The sequence below is a fragment of the Carassius gibelio genome, chromosome B6 (assembly GCF_023724105.1).
Source record: "Carassius gibelio isolate Cgi1373 ecotype wild population from Czech Republic chromosome B6, carGib1.2-hapl.c, whole genome shotgun sequence".
NCBI lineage: Eukaryota > Metazoa > Chordata > Actinopteri > Cypriniformes > Cyprinidae > Carassius > Carassius gibelio.
The window spans coordinates 4073973-4101081 of NC_068401.1; the positions used below are offsets into that span (position 1 = coordinate 4073973).

The 27109-nt window shown below is 35.9% G+C and overlaps 1 protein-coding gene across 1 annotated transcript in view; it reads right to left on the reverse strand.

The window, feature by feature from the left end:
• Positions 1-8086: 8086 nt before the first annotated feature.
• Positions 8087-27109, reverse strand: part of LOC127960070 (angiopoietin-4) — a 34331-nt gene continuing 15308 nt past the window's right edge. Inside the window, exons 2-9 of the mRNA XM_052559618.1 lie at positions 20081-20230; positions 17511-17632; positions 15021-15253; positions 13241-13353; positions 13023-13124; positions 12041-12207; positions 11828-11958; positions 8087-10243 (exon numbers count right to left, since the gene is read on the reverse strand). Of these exons, the coding sequence (XP_052415578.1) occupies positions 10083-10243; positions 11828-11958; positions 12041-12207; positions 13023-13124; positions 13241-13353; positions 15021-15253; positions 17511-17632; positions 20081-20230 (1179 nt within the window). The 3' untranslated portion in view covers positions 8087-10082. The remainder of the gene's footprint in view (positions 10244-11827; positions 11959-12040; positions 12208-13022; positions 13125-13240; positions 13354-15020; positions 15254-17510; positions 17633-20080; positions 20231-27109) is intronic.

Below are 27109 nucleotides of genomic sequence, written 5' to 3' on the forward strand. Positions count from 1 at the left end.
TAACTGTAATAAAATTTCTATATGAAAGTCTTGTCTTCCACTCATATCTCATTTGTACCTTTGTATATTTTCATATTTAAATGTAACGTAGCATAAAACTCTATTAAGGCCCAATTGCCCTAGACGTATAGTACAGCTCGCACGACACCAAATGATAAAGCTATTAGCAACGAAAAACACATTACAATAAATGTGCTTTATAATAAATGCAACGGGCTGATTTTCCAATAATAACCCGAATGCATGTCTAATCTCACTTGGGCATTAGTGCAAAGATAGAACTGCACATAGAGTCATTTCTTCTTTCACACAGTCGTCTCATTAACAGACCATGAGTAATGGGCTAATCAACACTGTGCTAGGCTATGACGTTAACCCTGCACAGTAGTCAGTCGTTTCACTGACAGCACAACTAGCTTTAGCACACACAGCAGTAGTGCTTTGACAGCTTGGGTATCATTAGAAACCAGCTTGGATGAGACAATTAGTGTCCTCGCGCTCCGTTTGGTCCTCGTAAACAAACCAACCCTGCATTTTAGCACACAGCTGTATCGCTAATTGTCTCTGCTTATGCTAGCCAGCAAAAACATGCTTGATTCTGTAGTATTTCATATTAAATGATGTGAAGGACAACCTTATGTTCTGAAATGTTATTTATGTTCACACGTTCTGGTTAGTTCATGCTTACAAAAAAGTACCATGGAATGAACACATTTTTTAGTCATGGTCTCAGTTCATGTCAGGATAAAGTTATGAATGCAGGACTATATTTTCTTGTTTTGGAGACTCTAATAATAATGGGTTACCACCTAGCAATGATATTAGAATTACATAGACTTGCTGAAGTCACTTTATATTTCTGTCTCTGTTCTATTAACAGACAACCTGACCCACAAAATACCCTTGAACTATATATATTCACCACAATGTTTTTTACCATGCTTTGTCAGTAGCTTTGGTATAGCATGCCTGGATTGCTGTCACCAAATACAGCAAGATGTGGCTCTCTGAAGTGGAACAGTATATGAATTTAGCATTTTTTAAATACATACTGATATATATGCTGAGATATATATATATATATATATACAGTACAGACCAAAAGTTTGGAAACATTACTATTTTTAATGTTTTTGAAATAAGTTTCTTCTGCTCATCAAGCCTGCATTTATTTGATCAAAAATACAGAAAAAAAATGTAATATTGTGATATATTATTACAATTTAAAATAATTGTTTTTAAATTGATTGTACTTTAAATTATCATTTATTTCTGTGATGCAAAGCTGAATTTTTAGGATCATTATCACATGATCCTTTAGAAATCATTCTAATTTGATGATTCATTATCAAAGTTGGAAACAGTTCTGCTGCTTAATATTTTTTCAGAACATGTGATACTTTTTTAGGATACTTTGATGAATAAAAAGTTTAAAAAAAGAAAAGAAAAAAACGAAGCTATGTTTTTAAAATATAAATATTTTATAATAAAAATATACACTACTGGTCAGTAATTTGGGGTCAGTTATTTTTTTTCTTTAAAAAAATAAAATAAAATCAATACTGTTATTCAGCAAGGATGTGTTAAATTGATAAAAAGTGATTTTTTTGAATAAATGCAGTTCTTTTTAACCTTTTATTCATCAAATATATTAGACAGCAGAACTGTTTCCAACACTCATAATAAATCAGAATATTAGAATGATTTCTAAATGATCATGTGATAGACTGGATGTTACATGTGGCACTGAAGGCTGGAGTAATGATGCTGACAATTCAGCTTTGCATCACAGGAATAAATTTTTTTTTAAAGTATATCCAAATATACTATTGGAAAATAGAAAACTATTATTTTAAGTTGTAATAATATTTCACAATATTACTGTTTTTTCTGTATTTTTGATCAAATAAATGCAGGCTTGATGAGCAGAAGAAACTTCTTTCAAAGACATTAAACATAGTAATGTTTCCAAACTTTTGGTCTGTACTGTATATATATATATATATATATATATATATATATATATATATATATATATATTCATGTTGAAAACTGTACTTGAGTTACTAAAATTTTAAATAAAATCTAAATATGATATTTAAGATGTTTTTTTGCTAAAAGTTTGCAATGGATCAAAAGTTGTTGTTTTTTTCTTTCCAAGAAGTATACAAAAAACAAAATTGATGAAGAAAAGGTTTTTGATAAATTAGTAAAAAAGTATTTCCCTAAAATAGTATTTTCTTGTAAACGTATGCCTGCTGTAATGTTAATGTACAAAGTAGCCAGTACTGATACTGATACTGCAAGTACGCAAGGCTAGACATTTGGAATTGCAGTTATATTCTTAAACCAGAACTTCATTCTCAGAGCACTTTAGCAGTAGATGCCATTATACCACACTGACGACCTAATTTAGCCATCCAGTGAATCTGAATGAACAAGCCAGAAATAAGAAGCTTACATAAGAGTCACCAGGTACCGCGAAAGGTGTTAAAAGACACCAAGATGTCCCTCCTCTCTCTCTCTCTTTCTTTCTATGTGTTGATGAGGACTGGTGTGGTTTGTGAGTCATTTCTGTGACTCAGATCAGATACTCAAACTGTCCTCAGACACTCTCAGCACGCAGCCAGCACCTGCTCAAGACGCAAATGCTCTAAAATAAACCCTCCCTCTCCATTTTTCCTTTTCACCTTCCCATCTCACCCCCTCTGGGTTTTGAATCTCAAATCCGTTTTTTGTCTATTGCTTTCTTGCATGTCTTTCTCATATCAATAGATGCAATCAGGTCTGAATCGCAAACATGTCGTGACCCCCGACTGCATGCAGACTGAAGTCACTGATTGTCCTTTGTTGAATACGTCTGATGAGGTTTGACAGATTATCCTGCATGCCATTTTTCTTTTTCACGTACAGATTTAGCCTTTAGCAACCATTGCTTCCTGTCTAACACTGAAGAAATTGTCTTGCATAAAATCTGCGGCCTGTCACAGTGTGCTGATCAAAAGCAATTTGGAGGAAAGCAAAAGCGGGAAAATGCTACAAATAATTTGTCTTTTTGATGCTATATTCTATATGTTGTCGTTTTCATTTTCCTGAAGATCTTCTAGAATTACACAGCCAGTTTAATGGTACAGCCGTTTGAAGGAAAGTCTATTGCCTACATGAGGACGGAGGTTTGTTACCGCCACACTTCTTCACATGCCTTGGATGAAATATTAGCAATTCACAAGATTTTAGCCAAAAAACTATGGTACCATGGGTCAGTAATAATGCTATGCAATTCAATGCAATAAAAAAATTAAAATAAACAGATAAACATAAAATACAAAAGCTTATATATATATATCATTATATATATATCACCATGCTATTCTGTTTAAATACACCAAAATATTAAGCATACTTACTTATTACCAGGCTGGTCCAGAAATGACAATGTTAGTACAATGATAAAATTACTAAAGCTAAAAAATATGAGCAATTATGCGTTTTTGTAATGTAATTCTAGCATCATTGACATAATATTATAGTCTTTATTAATAATTTGTATTTTGTGATTTCATTTTAATGTTAGTATATATATATAGCTACATAATTCCAAATTTAATATAGAAATATATATATACATTTTATAAATTAAATTAGTAAATCAACCAAACAGTCTTATACAGTAATGATTAATTTAATTTAATTTAATTTAATTTAATTTAATTTAATTTAATTTAATTTAATTTAATTTAATTCATTATGGCATTGAGAGTTTCACAATGCAAAAAAAAAAAAAAGAAAAAAAAAACCCTAACTTTCTTTAAAACAGGCTTCATTTTCTGCAAAGTGCAATTTCTTAATACCTTCTTTTGATTGAACATGTTCTCGACAGACGTGAGATTCACCTGTGAGTGAGATCACAGGGTCTGTGTTTGTATGACACACTGTGAGTCTGTCACGTTGCCCCACAGAGGCCTCCACATAATCTGAATGATTTATTGATTTGCCTGTAATAGCACCTGCATATATTTACTTTATAACCACTTGGACAGCAGATTGGAAACATGTCGTGAAAGGTGACGGGGACAAATGTTACATTTAAAAATAGTGTCATGTCTAGTATTACCTCAGAAAACTTAAAGACACTACTAGAAAAATACAGCACAGCACAAAATAATTTGAATAAATCATATAATGTTATCCATAACATATGTTTTATTTATCATGTTTAATTATGTGTGTGCTCTGTTTTAAATATCAAACCGTATGTGCCAAGGTTGTTAACATTACCAAGAACACAGTGTTTCAGATAAACACAGCCATTATATGATCCATGTAAAAACATACCAAATCTGACCACAGTTAACACAAGTTACCAAATATATGCAGAAGGCATCTCTGTAATGTACACACAATTCTGTCACTGTCATGAGGTTTCATGCTTTGGACATCAGCGCTATTTAAACTACCATCCACTTATTCACTCTAACACTTCCTATATGTTCATATATTTGCAAATGAACTAGACTTTCCTAGAAATCTGAAGAACTGAACCATGGATATTGGCAAAATAAATAAATAAAATGTATTCAAGTAACAGTGAGATATCCAGCTTTTTCATACTGACATTCCTCTGCGTGGTTCATGTATAATTTTACACTAATGAATCAGTTTGTCAGTAGTGAAGCACTAATAACTTATTGATTTCAGACTGTAGTGACATCACATTTATAACAGTCTGATGGGCCAATAACACCAATTTATAAGAAAAAATACTATAATACTACCAGGGGCATCAACACAAGTATTAAAGTGTAATATTGACAAATATTTCCAATAAACATTGGCTGAAAATGTAGCCATAATTCTACATGTTATTTATACACGTTAAATGGTAATGTCACTGTATTAACTTACATAAGCAGACAGTAAAAGACTCCATTATCTGATTCTAAAGTGATGTATATATGAATGCATAAAAAACAGACTACCATGAAAGCAGCCATGATACATGAATCCACACAGAAATAGATCCAAACAGCAGTATGGTCTCAGTATCTTCAGCATCCCCTGAGTTAGAATGTTTACGATCCATCTAGAATAGCTAAAGCTGAGTGCATTTACAGACCCCCTGCGTTAGGAATGATGGGACAGGACAGCTGCATTACCAACCACTGTTTTGGAAAAGTGTTTAGCATGCCAGCATTGCAGACAGTTTTCCATGTTAACAGCATATGGGACATCAGTGACAAGGTGCCTGGGGTGAATTGTGCTTTCTACCTAACTAAATTACTGTAAGGTTAAAAAAATATTCCCCACTCAATAGCAGTTAAGCTGTACTGGCAGCAGGAAATCATTTAGACTCCCTTCTCAGTATGTAAACAACCAAGCAAGATTCATGTTTTTATGAAAAAGGTACTGCACCAGGATACATGTTAATATACAAATCATGTACAAAAGTGCCACAAAATTCAAACATATGTAGGCCTAACATGGAACTAAAAGATAAAAATCACTTAACTTTGTCTATGCAAAGTAACATGGAAATATTAAATAAATAAAGTATGGACATATTTGAGTATGTCATGCTAATTACAAGTATATTGTAGGTGCTATACTGCAAATTATCAAAATTATTGTACAATCTGGTTAAGCTTTATTAATTAATATAGACAGACAGCCACACACACACACACACACACACGCGCGCGCACGCGCACACACACACACACACACACACACACAATAGCATGAAAAAAACATAAATTATCAACCTGATTTCTATAATTTAATCAAATAGCACAGGCTGTATTAGAGTGTAACATAATAACTAACACCATGAAACATTACAGAACTCATAAAATCAATTGCTTATACTCACCAATGTCTCCACTGTTGGTTTCCCTCCAAAATGATGTCACTTCCTGGAAAACAATGTCATTAAGATATGGCTTTTGCTATTTTCTGCTATATCATACACATTGAAAAAATGTTTTCCTTGAACTATGAAGAGGGAAACAAATGAAGAAACATCTACTGAAATTATTATCACATTTCTTAAGTAACTAAAAGCTTATAAGAGGTGCAGCTTTTGGGGATATAGCAAAAACAAAACAAAACCAATATTAAAAAGTACACTTATTTAAAGTTCACCTATGTATACTTAATTGTGAATAAAAACCTAATTAATATGATCGTTATTATGTGAATGTTTATGCATATTTTATACCGTTTATTAATACATATTATGTTGGGGAAATGAAAACGTATCTCCACACCAGTGACCCTGGGTAATCTTTGGTCATTTAACCTTTACTAATAAACCGCTGTCACCATCTGCCCTCTGCTGGTGAAGTATGAGCGTCTATACATGGAATATCATGTTACATATGTCTTGGCAGGCATCTTATTAAATATATGTATTGTAAATATAAATATTAGTCAGATAAAAATAAACTGTGGCTGTCTACAATAACCTAAGAGAAGTTTCTGTTGTTTAGACATCACAACCTAGATTTCCCTCGAGCTTCTCCAGAGGAACAAGAGCCGGAGGGCTAGAGCAAAAAAAGAGACAGAATCCAGGTCGCAGGAGGAAGGGAGGGCGAGAAGGAGAGAGAAAAGGAACAAGAGAGAGAAGAATGATACATAAGGGCTAAGAGTGTGTTGAACACAGCCAATTTTATTTCACATACAGTACTGCTCTTCATTCCAGACCACAAAAACTGTTGAAACTGATATAGAAAAATACTTCATTAACATTGAGAATAATCCATTATAGACGCTGTGCTAAACTGATATCATCAGTACTTAGGCGACTTAATGCGACAGGGCTGGTCAGCAGATGGAGCTAGAGAATTACTGCTCTTCAAAACAACTGCCAGACCAGTTCTGCTACATGTGTTTGAATACTGCTGGCAAGAGCAAGACTAACTAAGTCTAACATTTCCAGGCTTTGTTTCTTGTTTTTGAACGCAAATAAGTTTTTTGGTCATTTTTATGGCACATCTATAGTTATTTGTCTCCAGCTTCTCACATCCCTGTTGGAAAAATAGATAAATAAAAAATTGAATATGCTGATACGTTTTGAAGCAAGGCTACTGGTTTGAGCTGGTTTAAGCTGGTCATGTGCTGCTCCTAAACTAGTCCTGAGAAGGAACTGTTTGCTTAGACACCTTTCTGCATCAATTGTTGTTTAGAGAAAGCCTTGTATTATTTCAGACTTACAAGGACCACATTTAAATCGCTATTTCATGATACTATAATAGATTATATTTACTATTTCTTTTAGACGCACCTTCTCTGTGAAATGACCATTTATATTTCCCCTTGTATTCTCCCCTCAAGAAGCTCATCTAACATAAATTCTAAGTACATTATGAAAATGTTACCTCTGAATGTTCTCTGAACATTAAAAAAAATATACAAAAATGTTAAACCAATGTCCACTTAAAAAGTTTCAGGAATAAAGCATTCCATGAACAATAAATACAGTTTTTGCAGAAAACTTTTTGAGAATATTATTAAAGACCAGATAACTTTGAATGAATGAATGAATGAAATTTGAAGTAATTCTACTTTGATTATTAATTAAAGATTAATTATAATTTATTCAAATAAATATATCATAAATAAAATGTTGAAGGGATAGTTCACCCAAAAAGGAAAATTATGTCATTAATGACTCACCCTCATGTCGTTCCAAACCCGTGAGACTTCCGTTTATCGTAGAGTAAAGTCGTAGTTTTTGCTATTTTTGGACCAAAATGTATTTTCGATGCTTCAACAAATTCTAACTGACCCTCTGATGTCACATGGACTACTTTGAAGATGTTTTTCTTACCTTTCTGGACATGGACAGTATACCGTACACACAGCTTCAATGGAGGGACTGAGAGCTCTCGGAATAAATCTAAAATATCTTAAACTGTTTTCCAAAGATGAACGGATGTCTTACGGGTTTGGAACAACATGAGGGTAAGTTATTAATTACATAAATTTCATTTTTTGATTAACTAACCCTTTTACAGTCTGACTCCAATGAAATGTCAGATCATGTTACAGCATGAAACTGATTAAGAGCAAAAGAATGTACCAAATGTCTATATAAGAAGCACTTTATTGCTCATGAAGACCCTTTAAAACAAAACCAAATAAAAAAATGTATATCTGACATGACAAATTGACGTTTTTACAAAGTGAGTAAAGACTGATCAAGAGAGAATGTCTTCCATACGCTCCTGCTGTTCTTGGCAGAAAACTGGGATTCAGTTAAATAAAAACACTGTATGAACTAGGAAGCTCCAACCGCAAAAAGACAGGAAAGCCTTTGGCGTCTTCCACTTTTGGTTCAGAATAGTAAAATAAACCTCCACTGTTGAAAAGCTGTTATCCAGTTTGCCTCCAGAACTGATCTGCAGGGTTTATTATCAAACTCTAATAATATGTGATGAAAGGTCCATGGTCAGAAAGTATTAACACCACAGCAGCAACAGCAAATTGTTCATATTGTACAATTGTAGGAACAGTCAACTCATATAAGCATATATCTGCTGTGTAACCACATGACTGTCATACTGTACTCCTTAAAGTGCATCCTCTTTAAAACAAATGGCAATATAGTTTTGAAATAGAAACAACTGGTCACAAAGAACACATTTAAAAACATTAGTAAACAAAATATAGTATTTTTTTTTTACACACAAAACATACAAATCACAAGAGTACAACATTTATAAGCCCAGAAACACACTTTATGCAAGCGGGCAAATGCAACACATTGTTTTTGAAATGTTTTAAGAAATGTATGCACTAAAGAAGGCAACCGAATTACCTTCAAAAGCAAGATTTCCTTTCAGATGTTGCTCCGTCAAGACCATAAATGAGATAGTATGCTTAACCCCACTAACAGCACCCTACAGCAATGTTAAGAATATGACACACATTAAATGAATTATGACACATTGGAGAAGCGTTCGCATTCACATGCTTGTGCAGAGTATGTTTCTGGCCTAAAAATGACAAAAATAATAATAAAAAAGAAAGAGATGCAAAATATAAAAAATATCCAGTTATTAAAAATATACATGTAAGTATGTAATGTGTCAGTCGCACCTGCTGACTTGCTAAGATACATACTACCATTTAAAAGTTTGCGGTCAGTAAGATTTTTTTTTTTTTTTAAGAAATGTACAATTTTATTTAACGAGGATGCATTACATTGATTAAAAGAGACTGAAAAGACATTTATAATGCTATAAAATATTTTTCTATTTTAAATAAATGCTTTTGATTTTTCTGTTTATGAAAGAATCCTGAAAGGAAAAATGTATCCGATTTCCCCAAAAATGTTAAGCAGCACAACAATTGTCAGCATTGATAATATTGAGAATTGTTTCTTGAGCAGCAATTCAGTATATTACAATGATTTCTGAAGGATCATATGACACTGAAAACTGAAGTAATGCTGAAAATTCATACAAAAACAGTATATTTTAACAGTTATTTTAAATTATAACAATATTTCGCAATTAATCTGTTTTACTGTATTTTTGATCAAATAAATGTAGACTTGGTGACCATAAGAGACTTCTTTCAAAACATACAAAAATCTTACCAAGCTCAAGTTTTTGATTGGTAGTGTAACTAGTCAGCTGCCTCGCTAACAGCTATTATCTTTTACAAAATAGAATACAACCTCTTTGAAATTAAGGTTATTCATCTGGAACGTCTAGTACAGTTCCAGACTCATTAAGGTCAAACGGTTTTTCTTTGGAATTACATCATGCCTCATCGATGACCCACATTCTGTCACCATCACTGCGAGTGTTTCAGGTTACAAGCCACACATGAATTCAGACAAGAGTAAATGTGAAGCGGAAGCGTGTTTGCATGTGTAAAAAAGAAAATTGTGGAATAGTAATGATTTTTCAGTCTGATCACTTTTCTCCACTCCAACTCTCGGATTTGCAGTAAAAACATCACTGTCCATCCATTAAATTATATCGTTATTTGTCTCCACCTTGTTGCTTTAATGTCCAAAGCGACCACTTTCAAGTCCTGTCATTGTCAGTGTGACAAGCTAGCGGAATCAGAAATCAGAAATCAGCTGGACGGATCATCATGGAAGTGTACTGGAGCGAATAGCTGGGTCCTCGGAAGTGATGCCACCTAATGCCATTGAGTTTGCGGAAGTTGTCACCCACGGTGTAGTAGATTCCATTGAGATTGGACAGACCGCAAGCATCAAACCACCAGCCTGAAAGAACGACAAATAAAAGAGACTGCGGTAAATACTTGAAACAGCTTTATAAACTCAAAAGTGTTTACTTTGGACTTGGATCAGCATCATTTGTTAAATAAAACAACTATTACAAGATAAGATAGATAAGATGTTTTATTTATTTATGGAAAGTATTTGGTATTAAGTGATTATAAAGTGTATAATTGTTTTGCTTATACTACTTTTATGATGCTTTTTGTCCTTTTTAGAGCTTGAAAGACTCTAGTTCTAACATGCTTTCATTGCAGAAGAAGAAAAAAAAAGATTATGCAAAATATTTTATCTTGCATTCCACAAAATAAAGAAAGTCATACTGGTTTTGGAATGACATGAGGGAGAGCAAATGATGGCAGGATCTCCTCAAAACAATCAAAGCCCTTGATCCATCTTTCTCCTCTATATTTTGTCTTTTTATTTTTCTCTCTACAGTCCGTCAGTGTTTTAAAGGGTATGTTATTCCCACTGTGCGGTCGATGTCTCAGCAAGACCTGTCAAAGCAAACTAATTCTTCAATAAAAACCAGACTTTCACTCTTCAGAGAGGACACCGTCTCTCTAACCCTGATTAAATCAGTATCACCTCCCTTAACTCATGTTTAGTTTGGACAGGCCGCACAGATGGATCCATCTTTCCATCTTTTGATTACCATTTGAAATGCAAACATAAAGGGCAGTCAAAGGTCTCCAGCCGGTTCGACGGTAATTAACTCCAACAACTTTCAAAATCAATCGCAATGCATGCTATTAAAAGCTGTTTATCTTGGACCCCAGAGGTGTGGGATCTGCAGGCGAGTGCAGCCATAGAGTAAATTGTTTGCATAGCGGGCGCTGAACATGTGAACTCTGGACGTGTTTTACATAATTCTACGATGGGCTTGCGTTTTCTTCGATTAGAAGAGGATCAGAGGGATTTTGCATGACCGTTTCGGCTTCACATCCAGGCTACAAGTGAAGAAATGTGACTTAGAGGTTATGAATGTAGATGGCTTGCATTCAATAAGCACTGGTGAGTGCCTATCTACAATCAGATTAGTCTTTACGTAACAAGTATTTTATGCCAAATGATCAAGGATGTGACAAGACTGTTTTTAATCTAAGTCCTTGTCCATGTTTTTGTCAAATAGAAATAATGAAAATTAAAGATGCAAAAAGAAACTTAACTGACGGACATTTGATTCCTTGAGTGAACAGCAACATTTTGCTACATTATTGCAATAATTTTGAATATTCTCTAAGTTATATTCAGTAATATCATCTATTTGACTGCACTGACACTATCAGATGAGAACAACACTTTCTGATTCTATTGTCTTCTGTGGAACTGCTTTATAGCTGAATTAAATCAGTGAATTAATTGATTAATTTTGTGACCTTGATACTGTTTGACAACATTTGTCACTGAACTGAACTGAATTGAACTGACTTGACCTGAATGATGACACTATTGTCTTCTCCAGAGCTGCTTTACGATCTCATATTTGAAAAAAAGTTATTACTGTGAAGCTGCTTTGAAAGCTGTATTGGCTGATATGATATGATATGAATATTCGCAGTAGCTTACCTCCGGTCATCAAAAGGGCACACTTGCAAACACACTTGTCGTTGTCAGCGTCCCGGGTGCTGAAGCCTGTGTCGTTTGATGCTAAACTACTTTGCTGTCCTGCTGTTCCACTATAGCTCCCTAGCAAAAGTCTGGAGAAAGAGAAAGATGATGATAGACATATTGCTGGATATTAACAAATTGTCTTTAACAAAAAAGTCTTGGTGATGATACCTGTACTGCTGTTTTTCCCCGGCCAGCTGGAATTTGTCATACAGAGCATAGGCGCCGTTGGCTTCCCAGTCCTTAAGTTCCACTCGGAGGGAGTACTGGGCTTGACTGGTGATCAGGTGAACAGCTTCATTACCCAGCCAGTGCTCTCCACTAGGATCGCCAAATCCCTGTGAGAACAACATATAATGAAAGCAATGCTGCGTTCCATTCATCTTGTAAAGTCAGATTTCAAGCTTCCTATTTGGGAAAGCAATAAAGCGGCACTTGAGGTTGAAACTTCAAACATAAGGTTGCATACAGTAGTTACTTATACACACTTTAATGCATCAGTGAGTCAAAGTTCCTTGTGCAAGCAAGTCATATGATCATTTCCTTTATCTTCTTATTACTGGACAACACAGGAATATCACATTTCCAACTTTAAATGAAACACAGCATTAGACACAAAACAGCTGTTTTGTTTCCTTGAATTAAATAGGTACATTGTCTCTCTTTTATTTCCCAGCTCTTTATAGAAAGAAAGGCTCACAATGACATTTGGCAAGATTAACAAAATGTAGAAAATTGCTGTATTGATTTTCACTGCTGCAGTTTCACAGACGTGCCAGTTTTCGATCCATTTCAGCATATTTAAGCACTTAAAATATCAGCTATTAAATACAGAATGTACCAAACAGTTCAGCTACTGCCAATGATGCCAATCTGTCACTTACAATTTTAGCCGCCGTGCTTCATCCTGTTTTGGCTGATTTTTTAATCTATGTCATCGGAATAATGCCAAACTTTTTATCACATCTTCCCAGCACATGCAGAAAACCATTTCTTAAATGTTACCCTTTTCTTTAAACACAATCGATAGGGATTTTCATAATTTTCTACAAATGTAACAAGTTCTGTTTGTCTGTACACTGAAGTGATGCGAGGAAGTTCTGCACAGTCAGCTGTAATGTTATGCAGACTTTTAACGTCTATGTCCACTCACCAGTTTATAGTCTTTCCAGCTTTTCTGGAAGCTCACACTTCCATTGGCCCTGCGCTGGAACACCGTCCAGCCACCTCCGCTTGTCACCATATCACAAAAGACCTGTCAGAAGCATATGTAACATCTCAGGCTCACTCTCTTACATTCCTCGTTCTGTATGTCACAACCGAGATACATCACACTGATTCCTCATACTTGTGGATGAACGCATCCCACACCTTGGTTGGCTCGGTCGTGTCTCCGATGTAAATGTGGTAGACTCCGCTGGTGTTGTGACCGGATTTATAGGCCTCGGCACAGTCTCTGAAACGCTGCTCATTTGATGAGAAGCCTGTAAGGGAAAACACAGAGGCTCTGGGGATCAGAATTGATTTGAAGCGAAGGTAAGAAAGACAATCAGCCAATAAAACACTGCTTTGGCACAGCCGTTAACATACAGTAAGTACTCTGTTTGTACTCATATGTGAATCCAGACTCTATATTATTTATTATAATAAACTGCTGTGTTCGATGAAGCTGTTTTCAGTGTTGTTTATAAACTAAAAATACCAAAGAACATTAACTGAAAAAATAAAATATTATTTTATTCTAGCTAATTGCCAAATAGAATAACTAAAACTGAAATAGACATAGAACAGACATTAAAAAAAAAAAAACATAAAAGTGACAAAAATAACAAAATTACTTGGAAAAATTGAAATATAATATTGAATCAAAATAATAGATACTATGATAGCATATTAATTATACTAAAATAACACTGATTTGAATTGCAATTGACCTCATTGGCATAAAAAAACTAAAACCATATTTGTATTTTTTACTTGAAAATAAAATTAACTTTAAGTGAATTTTTTTTTTTTATACAATATTTTTAAAATGACTTATTTGTGCTAGTTGCCAAGACAACTAAAACTAAAATGTATAAACATTTTTGTTCAAAATTTAATGAATATAATAATTTAAAAAAAGGCATGACAAAACACTTAAATTGTAAACAAAACAGAAGACACACAATATAAACTGTAATAGTATCTCAATAATACTACAATAAAACTAATACATGCACGTTTTTTGTGCTGAATCATAAAGTTGCATTGTGGATTTGCCACACAGTGTGATGAAACCAAACGATATGGTTACTGTTGTCAAAAGAACAAGATTTATAATAATTACATGACCTCACATTTTCAGGCCCATAGTGGCCTAGTTTTGGGATGAGTCATTTAAACATTCAACACAATGTGTTTGTTTGTCAAGCATCTGATAGAGAGTTTATTTAGAAAATTTGGTACATTTAGTTCTTCGACTGAACCTCTGTGCAGACATTTATAAACTGAAATGTCTTCTGTCCGCATTAAATGCTGCAGTCTAGATTTAGCTTATCAGTGCATGTTGTGACGCATTGAACTTCATCCAAGACATGGGAGCATGCTGCCAAAGACTTCACTAGCGAGAGCTTATCCCCTCTCTCTCCATGAATCACGGCTGCTCGATTTATCATTAGTGTCACGGTTAATTAACCAGATCCTTCAGGTCATGTTAAGAATCTGCCACCAGATTTAAAAGCTGTGGTAAGCCCAAGAATCAGACATGTCTGTCATTCTCAGACGTGTAACCTTACTTTGTACTCTAACTGGGTACTGAGTCATTTTTCTAACCTCTCAGATAGTGAAAGTCTGTAGCGATGCGACAAATCTAATCGAATCAACATAAAATTGCATTCAAAATGCATTTTAGCTTTTAGAATATGACTATGAGAATATTAAGTGAATTATTGTGGATTATTGTTTTTATCTGTTGTTTGGACTCTTCTTACGGTACCCATTCACTGCAGACGATCCATTGCTGAGCAAGTCATGCAATGCAACATTTCTCCAAATCTGTTCTGATAAAGAAACAAACTCATCTACATCTTGGATGACCTGAGGATGAGTAAATTTTTAGCAAACTTAATTATTTTTGATGAACAAGTCCTTTGAAGGTGTGCATTTTTACCTGTCCCTGAAGACACCATGCCAATAAGTGTGTGTACGGACTTCATGAGCTGCTGATGTTGTCTCTGCAGGACTGAGTTGTTGGTGCTGGCCACTCTCAGCTGTCTCTCCAGAGCTGTAATGGCTGCTGTCTGTCTCTTTACCAGGTCCTGCAGTCGCTCTTTCTCCTCCCTCATGTCCTCCAGCTCCGTCCTCTGCTTCGACTCCAGGACTAAGATTTTACTCTCCAAATAACTGGTGGAAACAATGTATAATGCATTCATTTAAAAAACTAATACCAATAGTTTAAGTCAAAAAGACACTTTTTCAAAGCATCAGTTTCTGAGAAATTCCTAGATAGTGCAGGAATGAATACTAAATGGAGACCTTAGGCCTCTACCTCGGGACTTTAGTTTACAATAGGATGGATAATGGTGTTTTGCAATCTATAGGAGTTTATCTGAAACATTTAGACCTAAGTATTAAACTTTGGCTCTAAACCAATCGCTCACCACTTTTACTAGACATTCTTAAGAGTAGAAGTTTGCTATTACTTTTAAGACATCAGCAACTTCACAAAACAGCCTAGCAACAGGTTAGAGTACTCAGAACATTCTATCTACAGAATACCCTAGTAACCACCTAGAACTCCCTAACAACCACTCAAAACACAAAGCCAGAACACCCTAGCAGCTAAAATACCCTATACATTTTAAAATGTAATTGAGGGTAAATGTCAACGATTGCAGGATTAGACATTTTTTTATTTTTTTGCAGACATTAAATGATTTAGTCTTGGTAAAAACATGCCAGGCCAGTAGTTGGCGATGTCACTTTGCACACTTTGCACACTAGACGCATGTGCAAATAACTTTAGCCTGAACACTGGACTGTTTTTTCACACATTTGTTTAGTCATAGTTTGCAGACTTCCAAAACCCCATAGTCATGTAAGTGAACGGTCAAAATGCATAAAACATTTTCTGTTTTTATTTATTTATTAATTTTTTCCAAATTTAACAACTTTTTGAGCACACAACACAGCTTACATAAAGTGCCATCAATATAAGCATTATATATCAGCATATACTGTATCATCTTGTAATTACCAATTAACGTTAGATTGTTACTCTAGCTGTTGCTAGCTACTGTCTAGTGGCTTGCTGTATCATGTGAAACTCTGGGCCTTTAGGAAAAGGAGATACAGTATTTCCATCAGCACTATAGGTTCATGATTTAGTGTCAGGATCAGGGGAGATAGCACGGAATCACTCAACAATGAGCCACTGCTACAAAAACGAGTTTCTAAAGAACTGTCGGCTTCAATCTGTGTGTGATTTAGTGAGCAAGTGTGTGTGAGCACTGAAAAATAACACTACCCGAGGGTTTGAAGCCGAAAATAACTGGAAAGCAAATCAAAACTCCATTGAGCCATGTAACTGGATGCTTACTTTGTTAAATTACAGTAGATAGACATTAAACATGCTTTGGTTGCCAGTGGTTCTCGACGCTTATGTTTATATGTTTGATTACACAAATAGTTTTCGCACAATCGATTGGCAAGGACTGCTGAAATGCCTTGCCAGAGTTTGTAGTGTGTAAACAATGCTGAGTAATTGTTTGCTGCTATTATACTATGAAGCTGACCCTCACTAAACCCGCATCAATTCTGGGAGCAATTATGAACACTTTTGCTCGTACCGCCGTAAGTCGCCTTGGAAAGGTCGAAAACTCTCTGTTCTCACTCGTTCGGGAAATATGAAATACTGAATCATCTGAAACGTAGCGGTCCATTATAATTATGTCTGATGCCCCCATGCAGCTACCAAAACATTGCAAGCAACACAGTTCAATTGGTCGTCAAAGTTGAATGACAACAAGCGTTATCTGTTTAATCTAGCGAGAGCCAAGTACAAAGCTTTCTGGGAAACCCTTTGTCCGGCTTTGTAAGTGTGCAAAGGAAACTTGCCTGGGGTCTGCTTTGTGTGCTGTGCTTACTCCGTAGTTATTAAACATTATAAACAATCAATTAAGTTGCTGATTATTTCCCTTTACAAAGCCTTTACCCCTGCTGTGTTCTCCGTCTTGCCGGGTATGGGAAAATATCGCTTTGAGAATGACAAGAGAGACAAAAGTTGCTGTACACTGTGCGAACATGCAGATGCAGATGCAATCTGACCCTTAAAAATGACTCAGATCTTATTGCTCGGCGGTTGTAATGAGCACAATTAAATAATGCAGTCCTCAGTTATGACTCACTCAAGCATCATTTTGTCTGATGTTTCTCATACAATATTTTAGGGGAAATAAAATGGACAAAAAATAAGGGAATTGTTGACAAACAGTATAAGTGTAGAGCTGTAAAATGAATGTAGAAGATGAAATTAATCCCAGTGCTTTCAATGACAAGCATTTTCTGCCAATGTTAACATAGAAAGTACATTTCAAAACACTGGACTGTATTTGAAACAGAAATAAATTTAAGAAATAAACATTAAATTAATAAGTCTTACCTGTTCTTGTCTCGAAGTTTGGAGATTTCTGAAATCTGTGTTAAGAGTTCCTTCTCCAGTTTGTTTGTTGATAGTGAATTCTCTAATAACTGAATAGCAATTCTTGATGTCTGGTTCATAACCTACAAGTGGAACACAGTGAAATGAAGAATGAGAAATTACAAAAAAATATCATATATATGATTTTATACATGAGATGTTACAGTTTTATAGAATGTTTTATTTACTTTAAAATGTACAATTACAATAAGCACAACATTTTGAATAAAAACATGGATACGGATGTTTAATTTTGGTTTAACGACAACTAAAGCAGCTGCAAACATGACATGATGTTCCTCTTCGGGAACTCGAGCTGCGTCGAGCGCTTTTGGGGAACGCCTTTGGCAAGAACAACTCTGAATATCGTGTGCAATCAGTTCAATGGAAGAGCGTGACGTCACGGACGGGGTGACGTAGCGACCAGGAAGCTATAAAGGCACGTGCCACGCAGCTGGCCTCAGCTTCGCATCTTTCAGCAAGCACTCTGTGTGTGCATGTTCATAAGTCTGTCTTGTAAGTCTTATTTACAGTTGTCTGTCCAGTATTATTAGACTAAGATGCCTAAGTCTAAAGCGAAGAGCAGACATTTGAAGGGCGAACCAAATCGCGCTATAAACTCTGTGTGTTCCTCCATGCCAGCGCTACATCACGGCTGGAGACACACATGATTTATGCGTGGTTTGCCTGGGGTCGAAGCACACTGAGTCAGCTCTCGAGGGAGCCGACTGTCCGCATTGTGAACGATTGCCAATGCGGACGCTTCAATCCCGGAGGGCTCTCTTCGAGGAGGGAGCCTTCGCCAGCGTTCCCCGCGGCTCTGGCCCCACTTCTGCTGAGGCAGAGCGGCTGCTGCACTCGTGGGGTTCGCAGGTGGATCTGGCAGAGGGAATGGAGACGGGCCAGTCCTTATCTCCTTCCTCATCTGCTAGATCCGGCGCCCAAACCCTGGGATCGGAAGCACGCTCGTCGGTTTCTTCCCCCCAGGGCGAGGGGTCGACACTCCACCTCTCTTCGTCTGATGAGGTGGATGTGGAGACAGTTGGTAGGGATTCGCCACCCCTTTCGCCCCAGTATGAGGAGCTGCTGGAGGTGGTTACTCGCGCAGTCGAGAAGTTAAATATAGACTGGCCCTCAGAGAAAAAACATGAACCGCAGAGAAGTAAACTCGATGAGCGGTATCTCAGGCCCAGACAACCACCTCCAGCCCGGAGCCTTCCCTTTTTTCCCGACCTCCACGACGAAATAGCGAGGTCGTGGAAACACCCATATTCCACCCGTCTCTTCGGCCCTGATTCGCAGTATTATGGGAATGTGACAGGGCTCGATGAGCGTGGGTACAGAGCGATGCCACCGGTTGAACAGACGCTTGCGGGCTATCTGTCACCCGGTTCGGCGTCGTCTCTGAAGGCTCCGGCCTTGCCTACAAAAGCATTAAGAACGACATCAGCGTTAGTGGGCAAGGGCTATATGGCAGCAGGTCAGGCAGGGGCGTGCCTCCACACCATGGCCGTCCTTCAAGCATATCAGGCCGACCTGCTGAGGGACGTAGACGAGGGAGAGGGGATCAAGTCCGACGACATTGCATAGTTCCAAAGAAGGATGGGGGGTTGCGTCCGATCTTAGACCTACGTCAGTTAAACCTCTCAGTTATGTCACTGAAGTTCAAAATGCTTACTGTCAAACAGGTTGTAGCTCAAATCAGATCCGAGGACTGGTTTGTCATGATAGATCTCAAAGACGCATACTTCCACATATCCATCCTTCCACAACACAGGAAGTTTCTGAGGTCCGCTTTCGGGGGCAAAGCTTATCAATATCGAGTACTTCCATTCGGCCTTGCACTCTCACCCTGCACGTTCACGAAATGTGTGGATGCGGCTCTGGTACCCCTCCGTATGCAGGGCATCCAGATTCTAAATTATATCGACGATTGGTTGATTCTAGCTCAATCAGAGCAGATGGCGGGTCGACATTGAGGTGTCGTTCTCGCCCATATGGGGGAGCTGGGTTTGAGACTGAATGCCAAGAAGAGTGTACTTTCTCCAGTTCAGAGAATCACCTATCTAGGCGTAGTATGGGATTCGACCACGATGCAGGCCATATGTCTCCTGCTCGGATCGAGTCGATCCTCACATCAGTCAAGAGAGTCAGAGAAGGCCAGTCACTCACTGTGAAGCAGTTTCAGAGACTGTTAGGGCTCATGGCAGCTGCGTCCAACGTGATCTGTTTTACATTTTGAAGCTTTAAACAATTTTGTTTATTTCCAGGTTTAAAATCATTTTGAATTTAGATTTTCAGTGTGGTTTTTGTGCCCCAAATACGGTATACATAGCCTATATGTAGAAAAAAAAACTAATATGATTATATATAACTTCGGTGTTTAGAAATCAACTTTAGAAATGACTTTAATATGCAGCTCAGAAAAAGCTTCTTATTCTTATCAATGAAAACAGCTGTGCTGCTTAATCTCATATTTAATAAAAAATTATGATGTACGCATGCATTTCTATAATGTGAAATGAGATTACCTTGGCTTCAACCACATTGAGTTTCCTGGTTTGCTCTGCAGTCTGGGTGAGCAGGTTGGTGCCAATCTCCAACATAGTGGCCGCCTGGTTATGAACTGCATCAGCTTGAAAATGCACCATCCCTGTCTTTTGATGGATGTAGTTTTCTAACTGTTGAGCAAAGAAAGAGAACTGTGGTCTCAGATAATATTGAATATTGCACATATGTTGGGTTTACCCATTTTTGCAGCAATACCATATACAGTAGACAAACCATTTTTGGTTTCACAAAGAACCTTTCAGTAAAACATTCGTAAAAGAACCATTTTTTCATAGTTGGAAGAACAATTTAAATCTAAAGAACCTTTTTTTTCCATTTGGGGAATGGAAAGGTTCCATGGATGTTAAAGCTTCTCCATTGAACCCTTAAGAACCTTTATTTTTAAAATTGTATGATAGTCATAATTAAAACATGATGGTTGGTTTAGAATTCCCATTTGTCATTTCAAGATTCAGAAGGGTGTTTACGAGGGCCCCTTCTTGCAGCTGTGATGTGTCCTCATTGCTCCCTTCTGCGAAGCACTCAACAGTGTGGACTCAAAAGCTGGAAAGTTGATCAAACCCACTGTTTTTTCCCTAGCCAGCGGGTTTTAACTCCACTGGGAGAAGATCCAGTGCCAGGCAAAGGTGAGGTATAGTGACCCTCTCAGTCCCAAAAGACTCTGAGCTCTGCAAAAATAAATATAGAATCACCAAGACCGCATGGACCCTGAGAGAAGGACTAATGAAGGATAAGTTTATCACAATGGAAATAAACACGTTAAACCCTGGGGGAAATCAATGCGCTTGATGTGGTCTGTCAGAACTTACATGGAGAATGAAAACACTTTTTGATGCAGAGAGATGTGTGTTAGACATTTATAAAAGTGATATTACAATATCAATCACTCCGAAGTGCACTCAGTGCCCTGACATGAATGTTTTTCAAAACAGTTCCAAAAAGAAGTTCCAAAGGTGATGCAATAGAAGAACCATTTTTGGTTCCTCAGAGAACCTTTCAGTGAACAGTTCTTTAAAGAACCATTTATTTCTTTGTGTGAACAACATTTTCAAAATCTAAAGATCCTTATTTGGAATGGAAGGAAGTACTTGATGGAACCACACAAGAACCTTTACTTTTATGAGTATGGTAGTCATAATTAAAACATGATGGTTGGTTTACCAAATTAATTAACATAAACAAGAATGCAAAGGTTGGGTTTTCTTCTACTGTTGTTGTTGACTCTCTAAAGACGCAGTGTGCCCTGACCGATTAATTGACCCAAGTTTCCTGCCTTGGATTAAAATCACATAGGACGAGTCCAGCTTGGGAACGCTGATCTGGATTCAGTTGGATCAGCTTTACGAGTGCAAACCAAAACCAGATGTTTCATCTCATTGTGACTGTCTGGAGCTTCCTGGGATGTTTCCTTTCAGAATGTACTGTAAAACACCACCAGTGTGAGGGTAATGCTCTTCGGAGATCTTTTCTGCTGAGTCATGGCGATCTGCGTGCAGTCACGACACAGATGATCATCATTCACATGTTCCACAGATGTTTATAAGAGATCACTTCAGAACGATTGTGTTGGGTTGTTTGCTTCATGAAGATTCATGCCGATTACATCATTTTCGAAAACATAGCAGCATAAATTCCAGTAAGTGTTTCGTGATGGCCTCTCATAATGACAATCAATCATGGTTTTGTTTTAAAACTAGTTACTATTTTGTCATTTAGCTGACAAAGTGATTTAAATGACACTTACGGCGCAACCTGGGGTTAAGTGTTTTGCTCTAGTCCATGGATCAACCCTTTTGGGGTTTAAACCTATAACTTTCTGTTAACAGCTCAGATTCTGTGCAGCTAGAATATATAATCAACATGGTATGGGTTAAATGAGGACAGATACTAATTTATAATGATTAAACAATTATTTTTTATAAATAACTATTTTGCAGTGTTGAGAAAGTTACTTTGGAAATGCAATAGGTTGCAGATTACAAGCTATTCTACTTAAAATGTAAGTAGTGTAACTATTTAAATTACTTTATTGAAGTAATGTTACTGATTACATTTGATTACTCTTCTACATTTCTAAATCCTTCATCACTTAAATTAAGATTATAATCATTTAATATTAAAGCACAGACACCACAAAATCACAATCACAAAAAAATATAGGAAATAAAATAAGCATCAAATAAGCATGCATTATATTCTGTTACAGTTATATGTAACTATAGTTACTCCCCAACAGTGCTATTACACACAGACACATACACCATTTTCAAAAACTTAACTGTATAAATTCCAGTAAGTATTTCTGATGGCCTTTTATGCAAAATAAATAAATAAATAAATAAATAAAAAATAAAATAAAATAAATAATAATTATATATATATATATATATATATATATATATATATATATATATATATATATATATATATATATATATATATATATATATTATACACACAATAAATTATTAATAATAATAAATTGCATACATTTTTATTAATTCACCAACAAAACAACAAAAATGCTACACTCTTAAGTCAACATGAAATCAAAGTAGACTGTATCTACATTCTTAAAACATATTCTTATTACATAAGATTCATCAGTGCATGTTATTTTAAAGAAAAAAAAATAGTTTGTCTTCGTAATCTTTCATCAAAATGTAATAACTTGCTCTGACTCTGAAACAACTTTTTATATCAGGTGACGTCAAAGTCCTACACAGCCACATTCAGGTCTGGCACTACTTCTTATGATGCAATCCTTTCCCAATGAATCAAATAAAGTCCTTTATTACATGTTGTTATCCTTACAGAAGTAAAATAAGTTGTGAATGCCATTTTCTGTTGTCTTTCTTAATAAAAGAATCAGTTTAAGTCAATCTCCACCACAAAATCTTCTCAGAAAGACCCAGGTAGATTATTTGATTAACCCTCTCATTAAATCAGTAGCAAAGTAAACTCGAAGGCAAACATCCGAGCATGTAGATCTTTCCCTGCAGGACATCTACATCTCCACATCAACCAAATCTCCTCTAATCCAGAGTCCGTCTCTGGAGTCCTCTGCCATCCCGGTCCCATCATCTGACATCTACTGCACACCAACCTACAAAACAATCAGCAGCTTCCTCTTCTTTTTCATCCTGCAGGGGGATTTCTAGACACACTCAAGCAAAACCTCCTAGACGTGAGCCGCAGAATTTGTTTATGGTTGTCTGGTGGAATGCAGTGGATTATAGGGAAGGTTTCCTGTAGCTACAGTAAGGTATTCATTTCCTAACAAGGATTATTGAATATAATAGAGGAGAGGATTAGCAAATCTCTTTCTAAACAGAGGAGGAAATATGCTAAGAAAAATGTTTAGTTAAAACTAATGAAGCGTACTATTATGTTCGAAAGACACTGCAAAAATGTGTTTAAAAGCAGTAAATGTATATTTTTAAATGGGTTAGTGCAGTCGAAAATGAAAAACCGTCCATCATTTACTTACCATTTTCAAACCTGTATGAATTTCTTTATTCCGTGGAATATGAAAGAAACAGTGTTGTTTTATCATTGAGACAGTTTTTTATTTTTTAATCGGTATTTTTTATTTTATTTTCTGTTTTCATTTAAATATAAGATAAGGTTTAATTATTTTGCATTGTTTTCATGTTTATTAGTTAAAATTTTTAGTTCAGTTTTAGTTCAATTAAAATAGCAAATGCTGCTTGGCAAGTAATGGCAAGAAATGGCAACTGAAATAGAAAGTTTTTTGGCCACTAATATTGAAAAGCATTGCAAAGCGAGCCTGTCCTCCAACAAAAAAACGACCATATAGGTCATTGGTGCAAGCACCTTATTACGACCTATATTTACGTTTTAAAGTTAAACAGCCTCTAGTGGGCGTAAAAATAATGACAGTATCACGTTGTGTCTGTCATCGTGAAATGACGTATAACGTCATTACCAATCAAAACGCATGTTTATTTAAATGCAATGTGTGGATTTTTTACACCGATCTCACAGTATTTTGTACATATTTTCCTAGGTGGCTTATTCATTTGAATGACCACACCTAACCCCACCCCTAAACCTAACCCTCACAGAAATCATGCTAAATTATGATTTATTGAGCATATACATTTTACGTACACATCCATTCCCTGGGATCGAACCCATGATAGCATGATTACATATCAAAGTATAATGCAGTAATCTACCAACTGAGCTACACGAAACGCAAATCAGAGTGCAAATAAAAGAGTACAAAACATTAATATGAAAACGGCCTTTTGCCGATAGGGGCGCAATTATAGTATACGCTCTGATGGGTCGTATTTCAGGGATTTGGACAAACGACCTATACAAGCGTATTGGTTGGAGGACAGGTTGTGCAAAGCATAGACAATTTGTCTTCTGAAGTCAAATGACAGCTTTGTGTGAGGAACAGACAGACATTTTCAGTAAACTTCATGTTTGACAGATGTGGTCAGCCTTCAGTTTCACCAGTAAATTTATAAACAGGTCATCATTTACTCAATATTATGTAGTTTTCTAAAACATGTATACATTTTCTTCTTCTTCTGTGAAAAATGAAATAAGACGATTTTAAGGATGTTCACACTGCTCTTTAGTATACAATGGATGTGAATGGCCATAGGGGCTGACAAACTTATAATTATACATAAAATTAGCCCATATGATGTGTGCAGTATATTTCATGTCTTCTGAAGTCATACGACAGCTTCGTGTGAGGAACAAACTGACATTTTTCAATGAAAATCTTGCTTAGCAGATGCGGTCAGCCTCCACTTTCACCAGTTTAACATTGTGCTATAAATTACTGCTTTTTAGAGTCTTATGGGTTCAGAATGACATGAGGGTGAGTAAATGATGACATAATTTTCAATTTAGAGTCAACTATCCCTTTTATGTAAGTGCAACAGAGTAAAACTACTCAAACAAACACACTGGAAAATCGCTCTCAATGTTTAGCCTTTTTAACACATTTGATTGTTCGCTCATCAATCTTGAAATTTGAGATTTGCTATGTTTACATTGCAAGAAAGCGGTTTGCAGTGTAGACAACTGCATGAATTATAATGGGAATGTTATAGTTTTATTGTGTCATGTTTCTCACTCTTTATGAATGTCAGAAATAGCCCATGTAATTCTGCATTTCAGGTTACGATCAGATTTTAGTGGCTGTGTTACTTGAGTTCTGTTTCCCTCTTGTCAGGATTTGCTTGGACGTCCACTGCTATAGGCCCAAAACCTCAAAAATTATTTTTAATTCTCAGACTTTATCTGTAATACTGTTCTGTTATTAATTACAGAGAATGAATAAGTTATGGCGATATGTTACTGACAGGTTTCTGATCACAGGGCAGGAACAAGTTTTGGCTCCATTTCAAATTTTTGTTACACAATACTCTTCAAAATATTAGGATTGGTAACATGTTCCAAAAAATTTTGCATTTTAAGTATAAGACTATTATTGCCCGGCATTTATTTGATAAAAAAATAACCCCAACAAAACAGTAATATATGTTGTCAAATATTTTTACAATTATAACAAATATTATTACATTATCTATTTGCATCAACAGAAATCTTTTGTAGCATTATAAATGTATTTAATATCACTTCTGATCAACTGAATCTATCCTTGTTGAACAAAAGCATTAATTTCTTAAAGAAAAAAATTCTTATTTTTATACTCATATCCCATATTTTCATCAAGACATTCTTGAAACAAGATAATTTATTTGAGGAGCAACATGACATAAGAGACTTGTTGTCAAAGAATGCATCTTTAATTTAATACTTTTATTTAAAACTTATATTTTGGCATATTTTTAATTTGTTTTAAGTTTAAAACAATTGAAGTACAGTTAAGACTAACTACACTCATATTCAATATTTTAATCATCTTCAAGTAAAAATACTAGACCTTCTTGCTTTGAAAGGAACCAACAAGTCAAACAGTTTGAGTTATCAGTCATGTTCATAGCACAAATGGTGCAGGACAGGAGGTCACACACTCAAGTTTAAAACCAGTCTGCCACAAGTCAGTTATTTTGACTGTCTTTTGCTTTATTTATTTTGGCAGCTTTAGGATACAAGTTTTGAGAAAGGAAGAGTCATGTTCATCTTTAATGCATACTGTTCACTTTAGTGCTTTTCTGGGTCACCGCACCAGATTTTACAACAAATCATGTCAAATTAGGTCTGATGGGGTGGATGACCTGCAGTGCGAGGCTGTTTTTCTTTGTGAGAGTGAACGGGAACATGTATCTTGATTATTTTCACATTTTACATGATAATAATGATACTGATCTTCTGTATGCGTTTTAGCAGCACATTCGGTGGAAGGTGCGACAGAAACATTTCTGGCAGGCTGCGTTGAGGAAAGTGCTGGTTCTGTCTCGTGTCCTTCAGGAATTTTTCCATAAAATCTGTGTGGTCTATACAAGAAGGGTTTTCCGCCCTTATCAAAAATATTTAAACTTCCTCTCTGTTATGACAAGCAGAAAAACTCTGATTCAAGCACAGGTGGTCAGGGGCCTGTCTTCAGCTGTGACCTCACACATACAGTATATACACTGGAGAGCTACAGTGTGTCTATATACTAATATACTACTTCTGCAGTTTAAATACAGTATGGAGCACTATGTGCAATTTTTCTGAATGCATGGAGTACAAATCCATGTCATTTTAGTCATTTTAGCTTGTGGTATCTAGTTACGACATCAAAAACAAATATAATTATTATATACAGTGGGGAATTGTCAACTGCTCCCTGGGACCCGCAGCATAAATTATGCCTACTGCTCCAGGTGTGTGTTAACAGTGTGTGTGTGTGTTCACTGCTGTGTGTGTGTGCACTTTGGATGGGTTAAATGCAGAGCACAAATTCTGAGTATGGGTCACCATACTTGGCTGTATGTCACTTTCACTTATTATAGAATCTTTTTTTATACATTTTCCTGTAAAAAGTTTAGAAA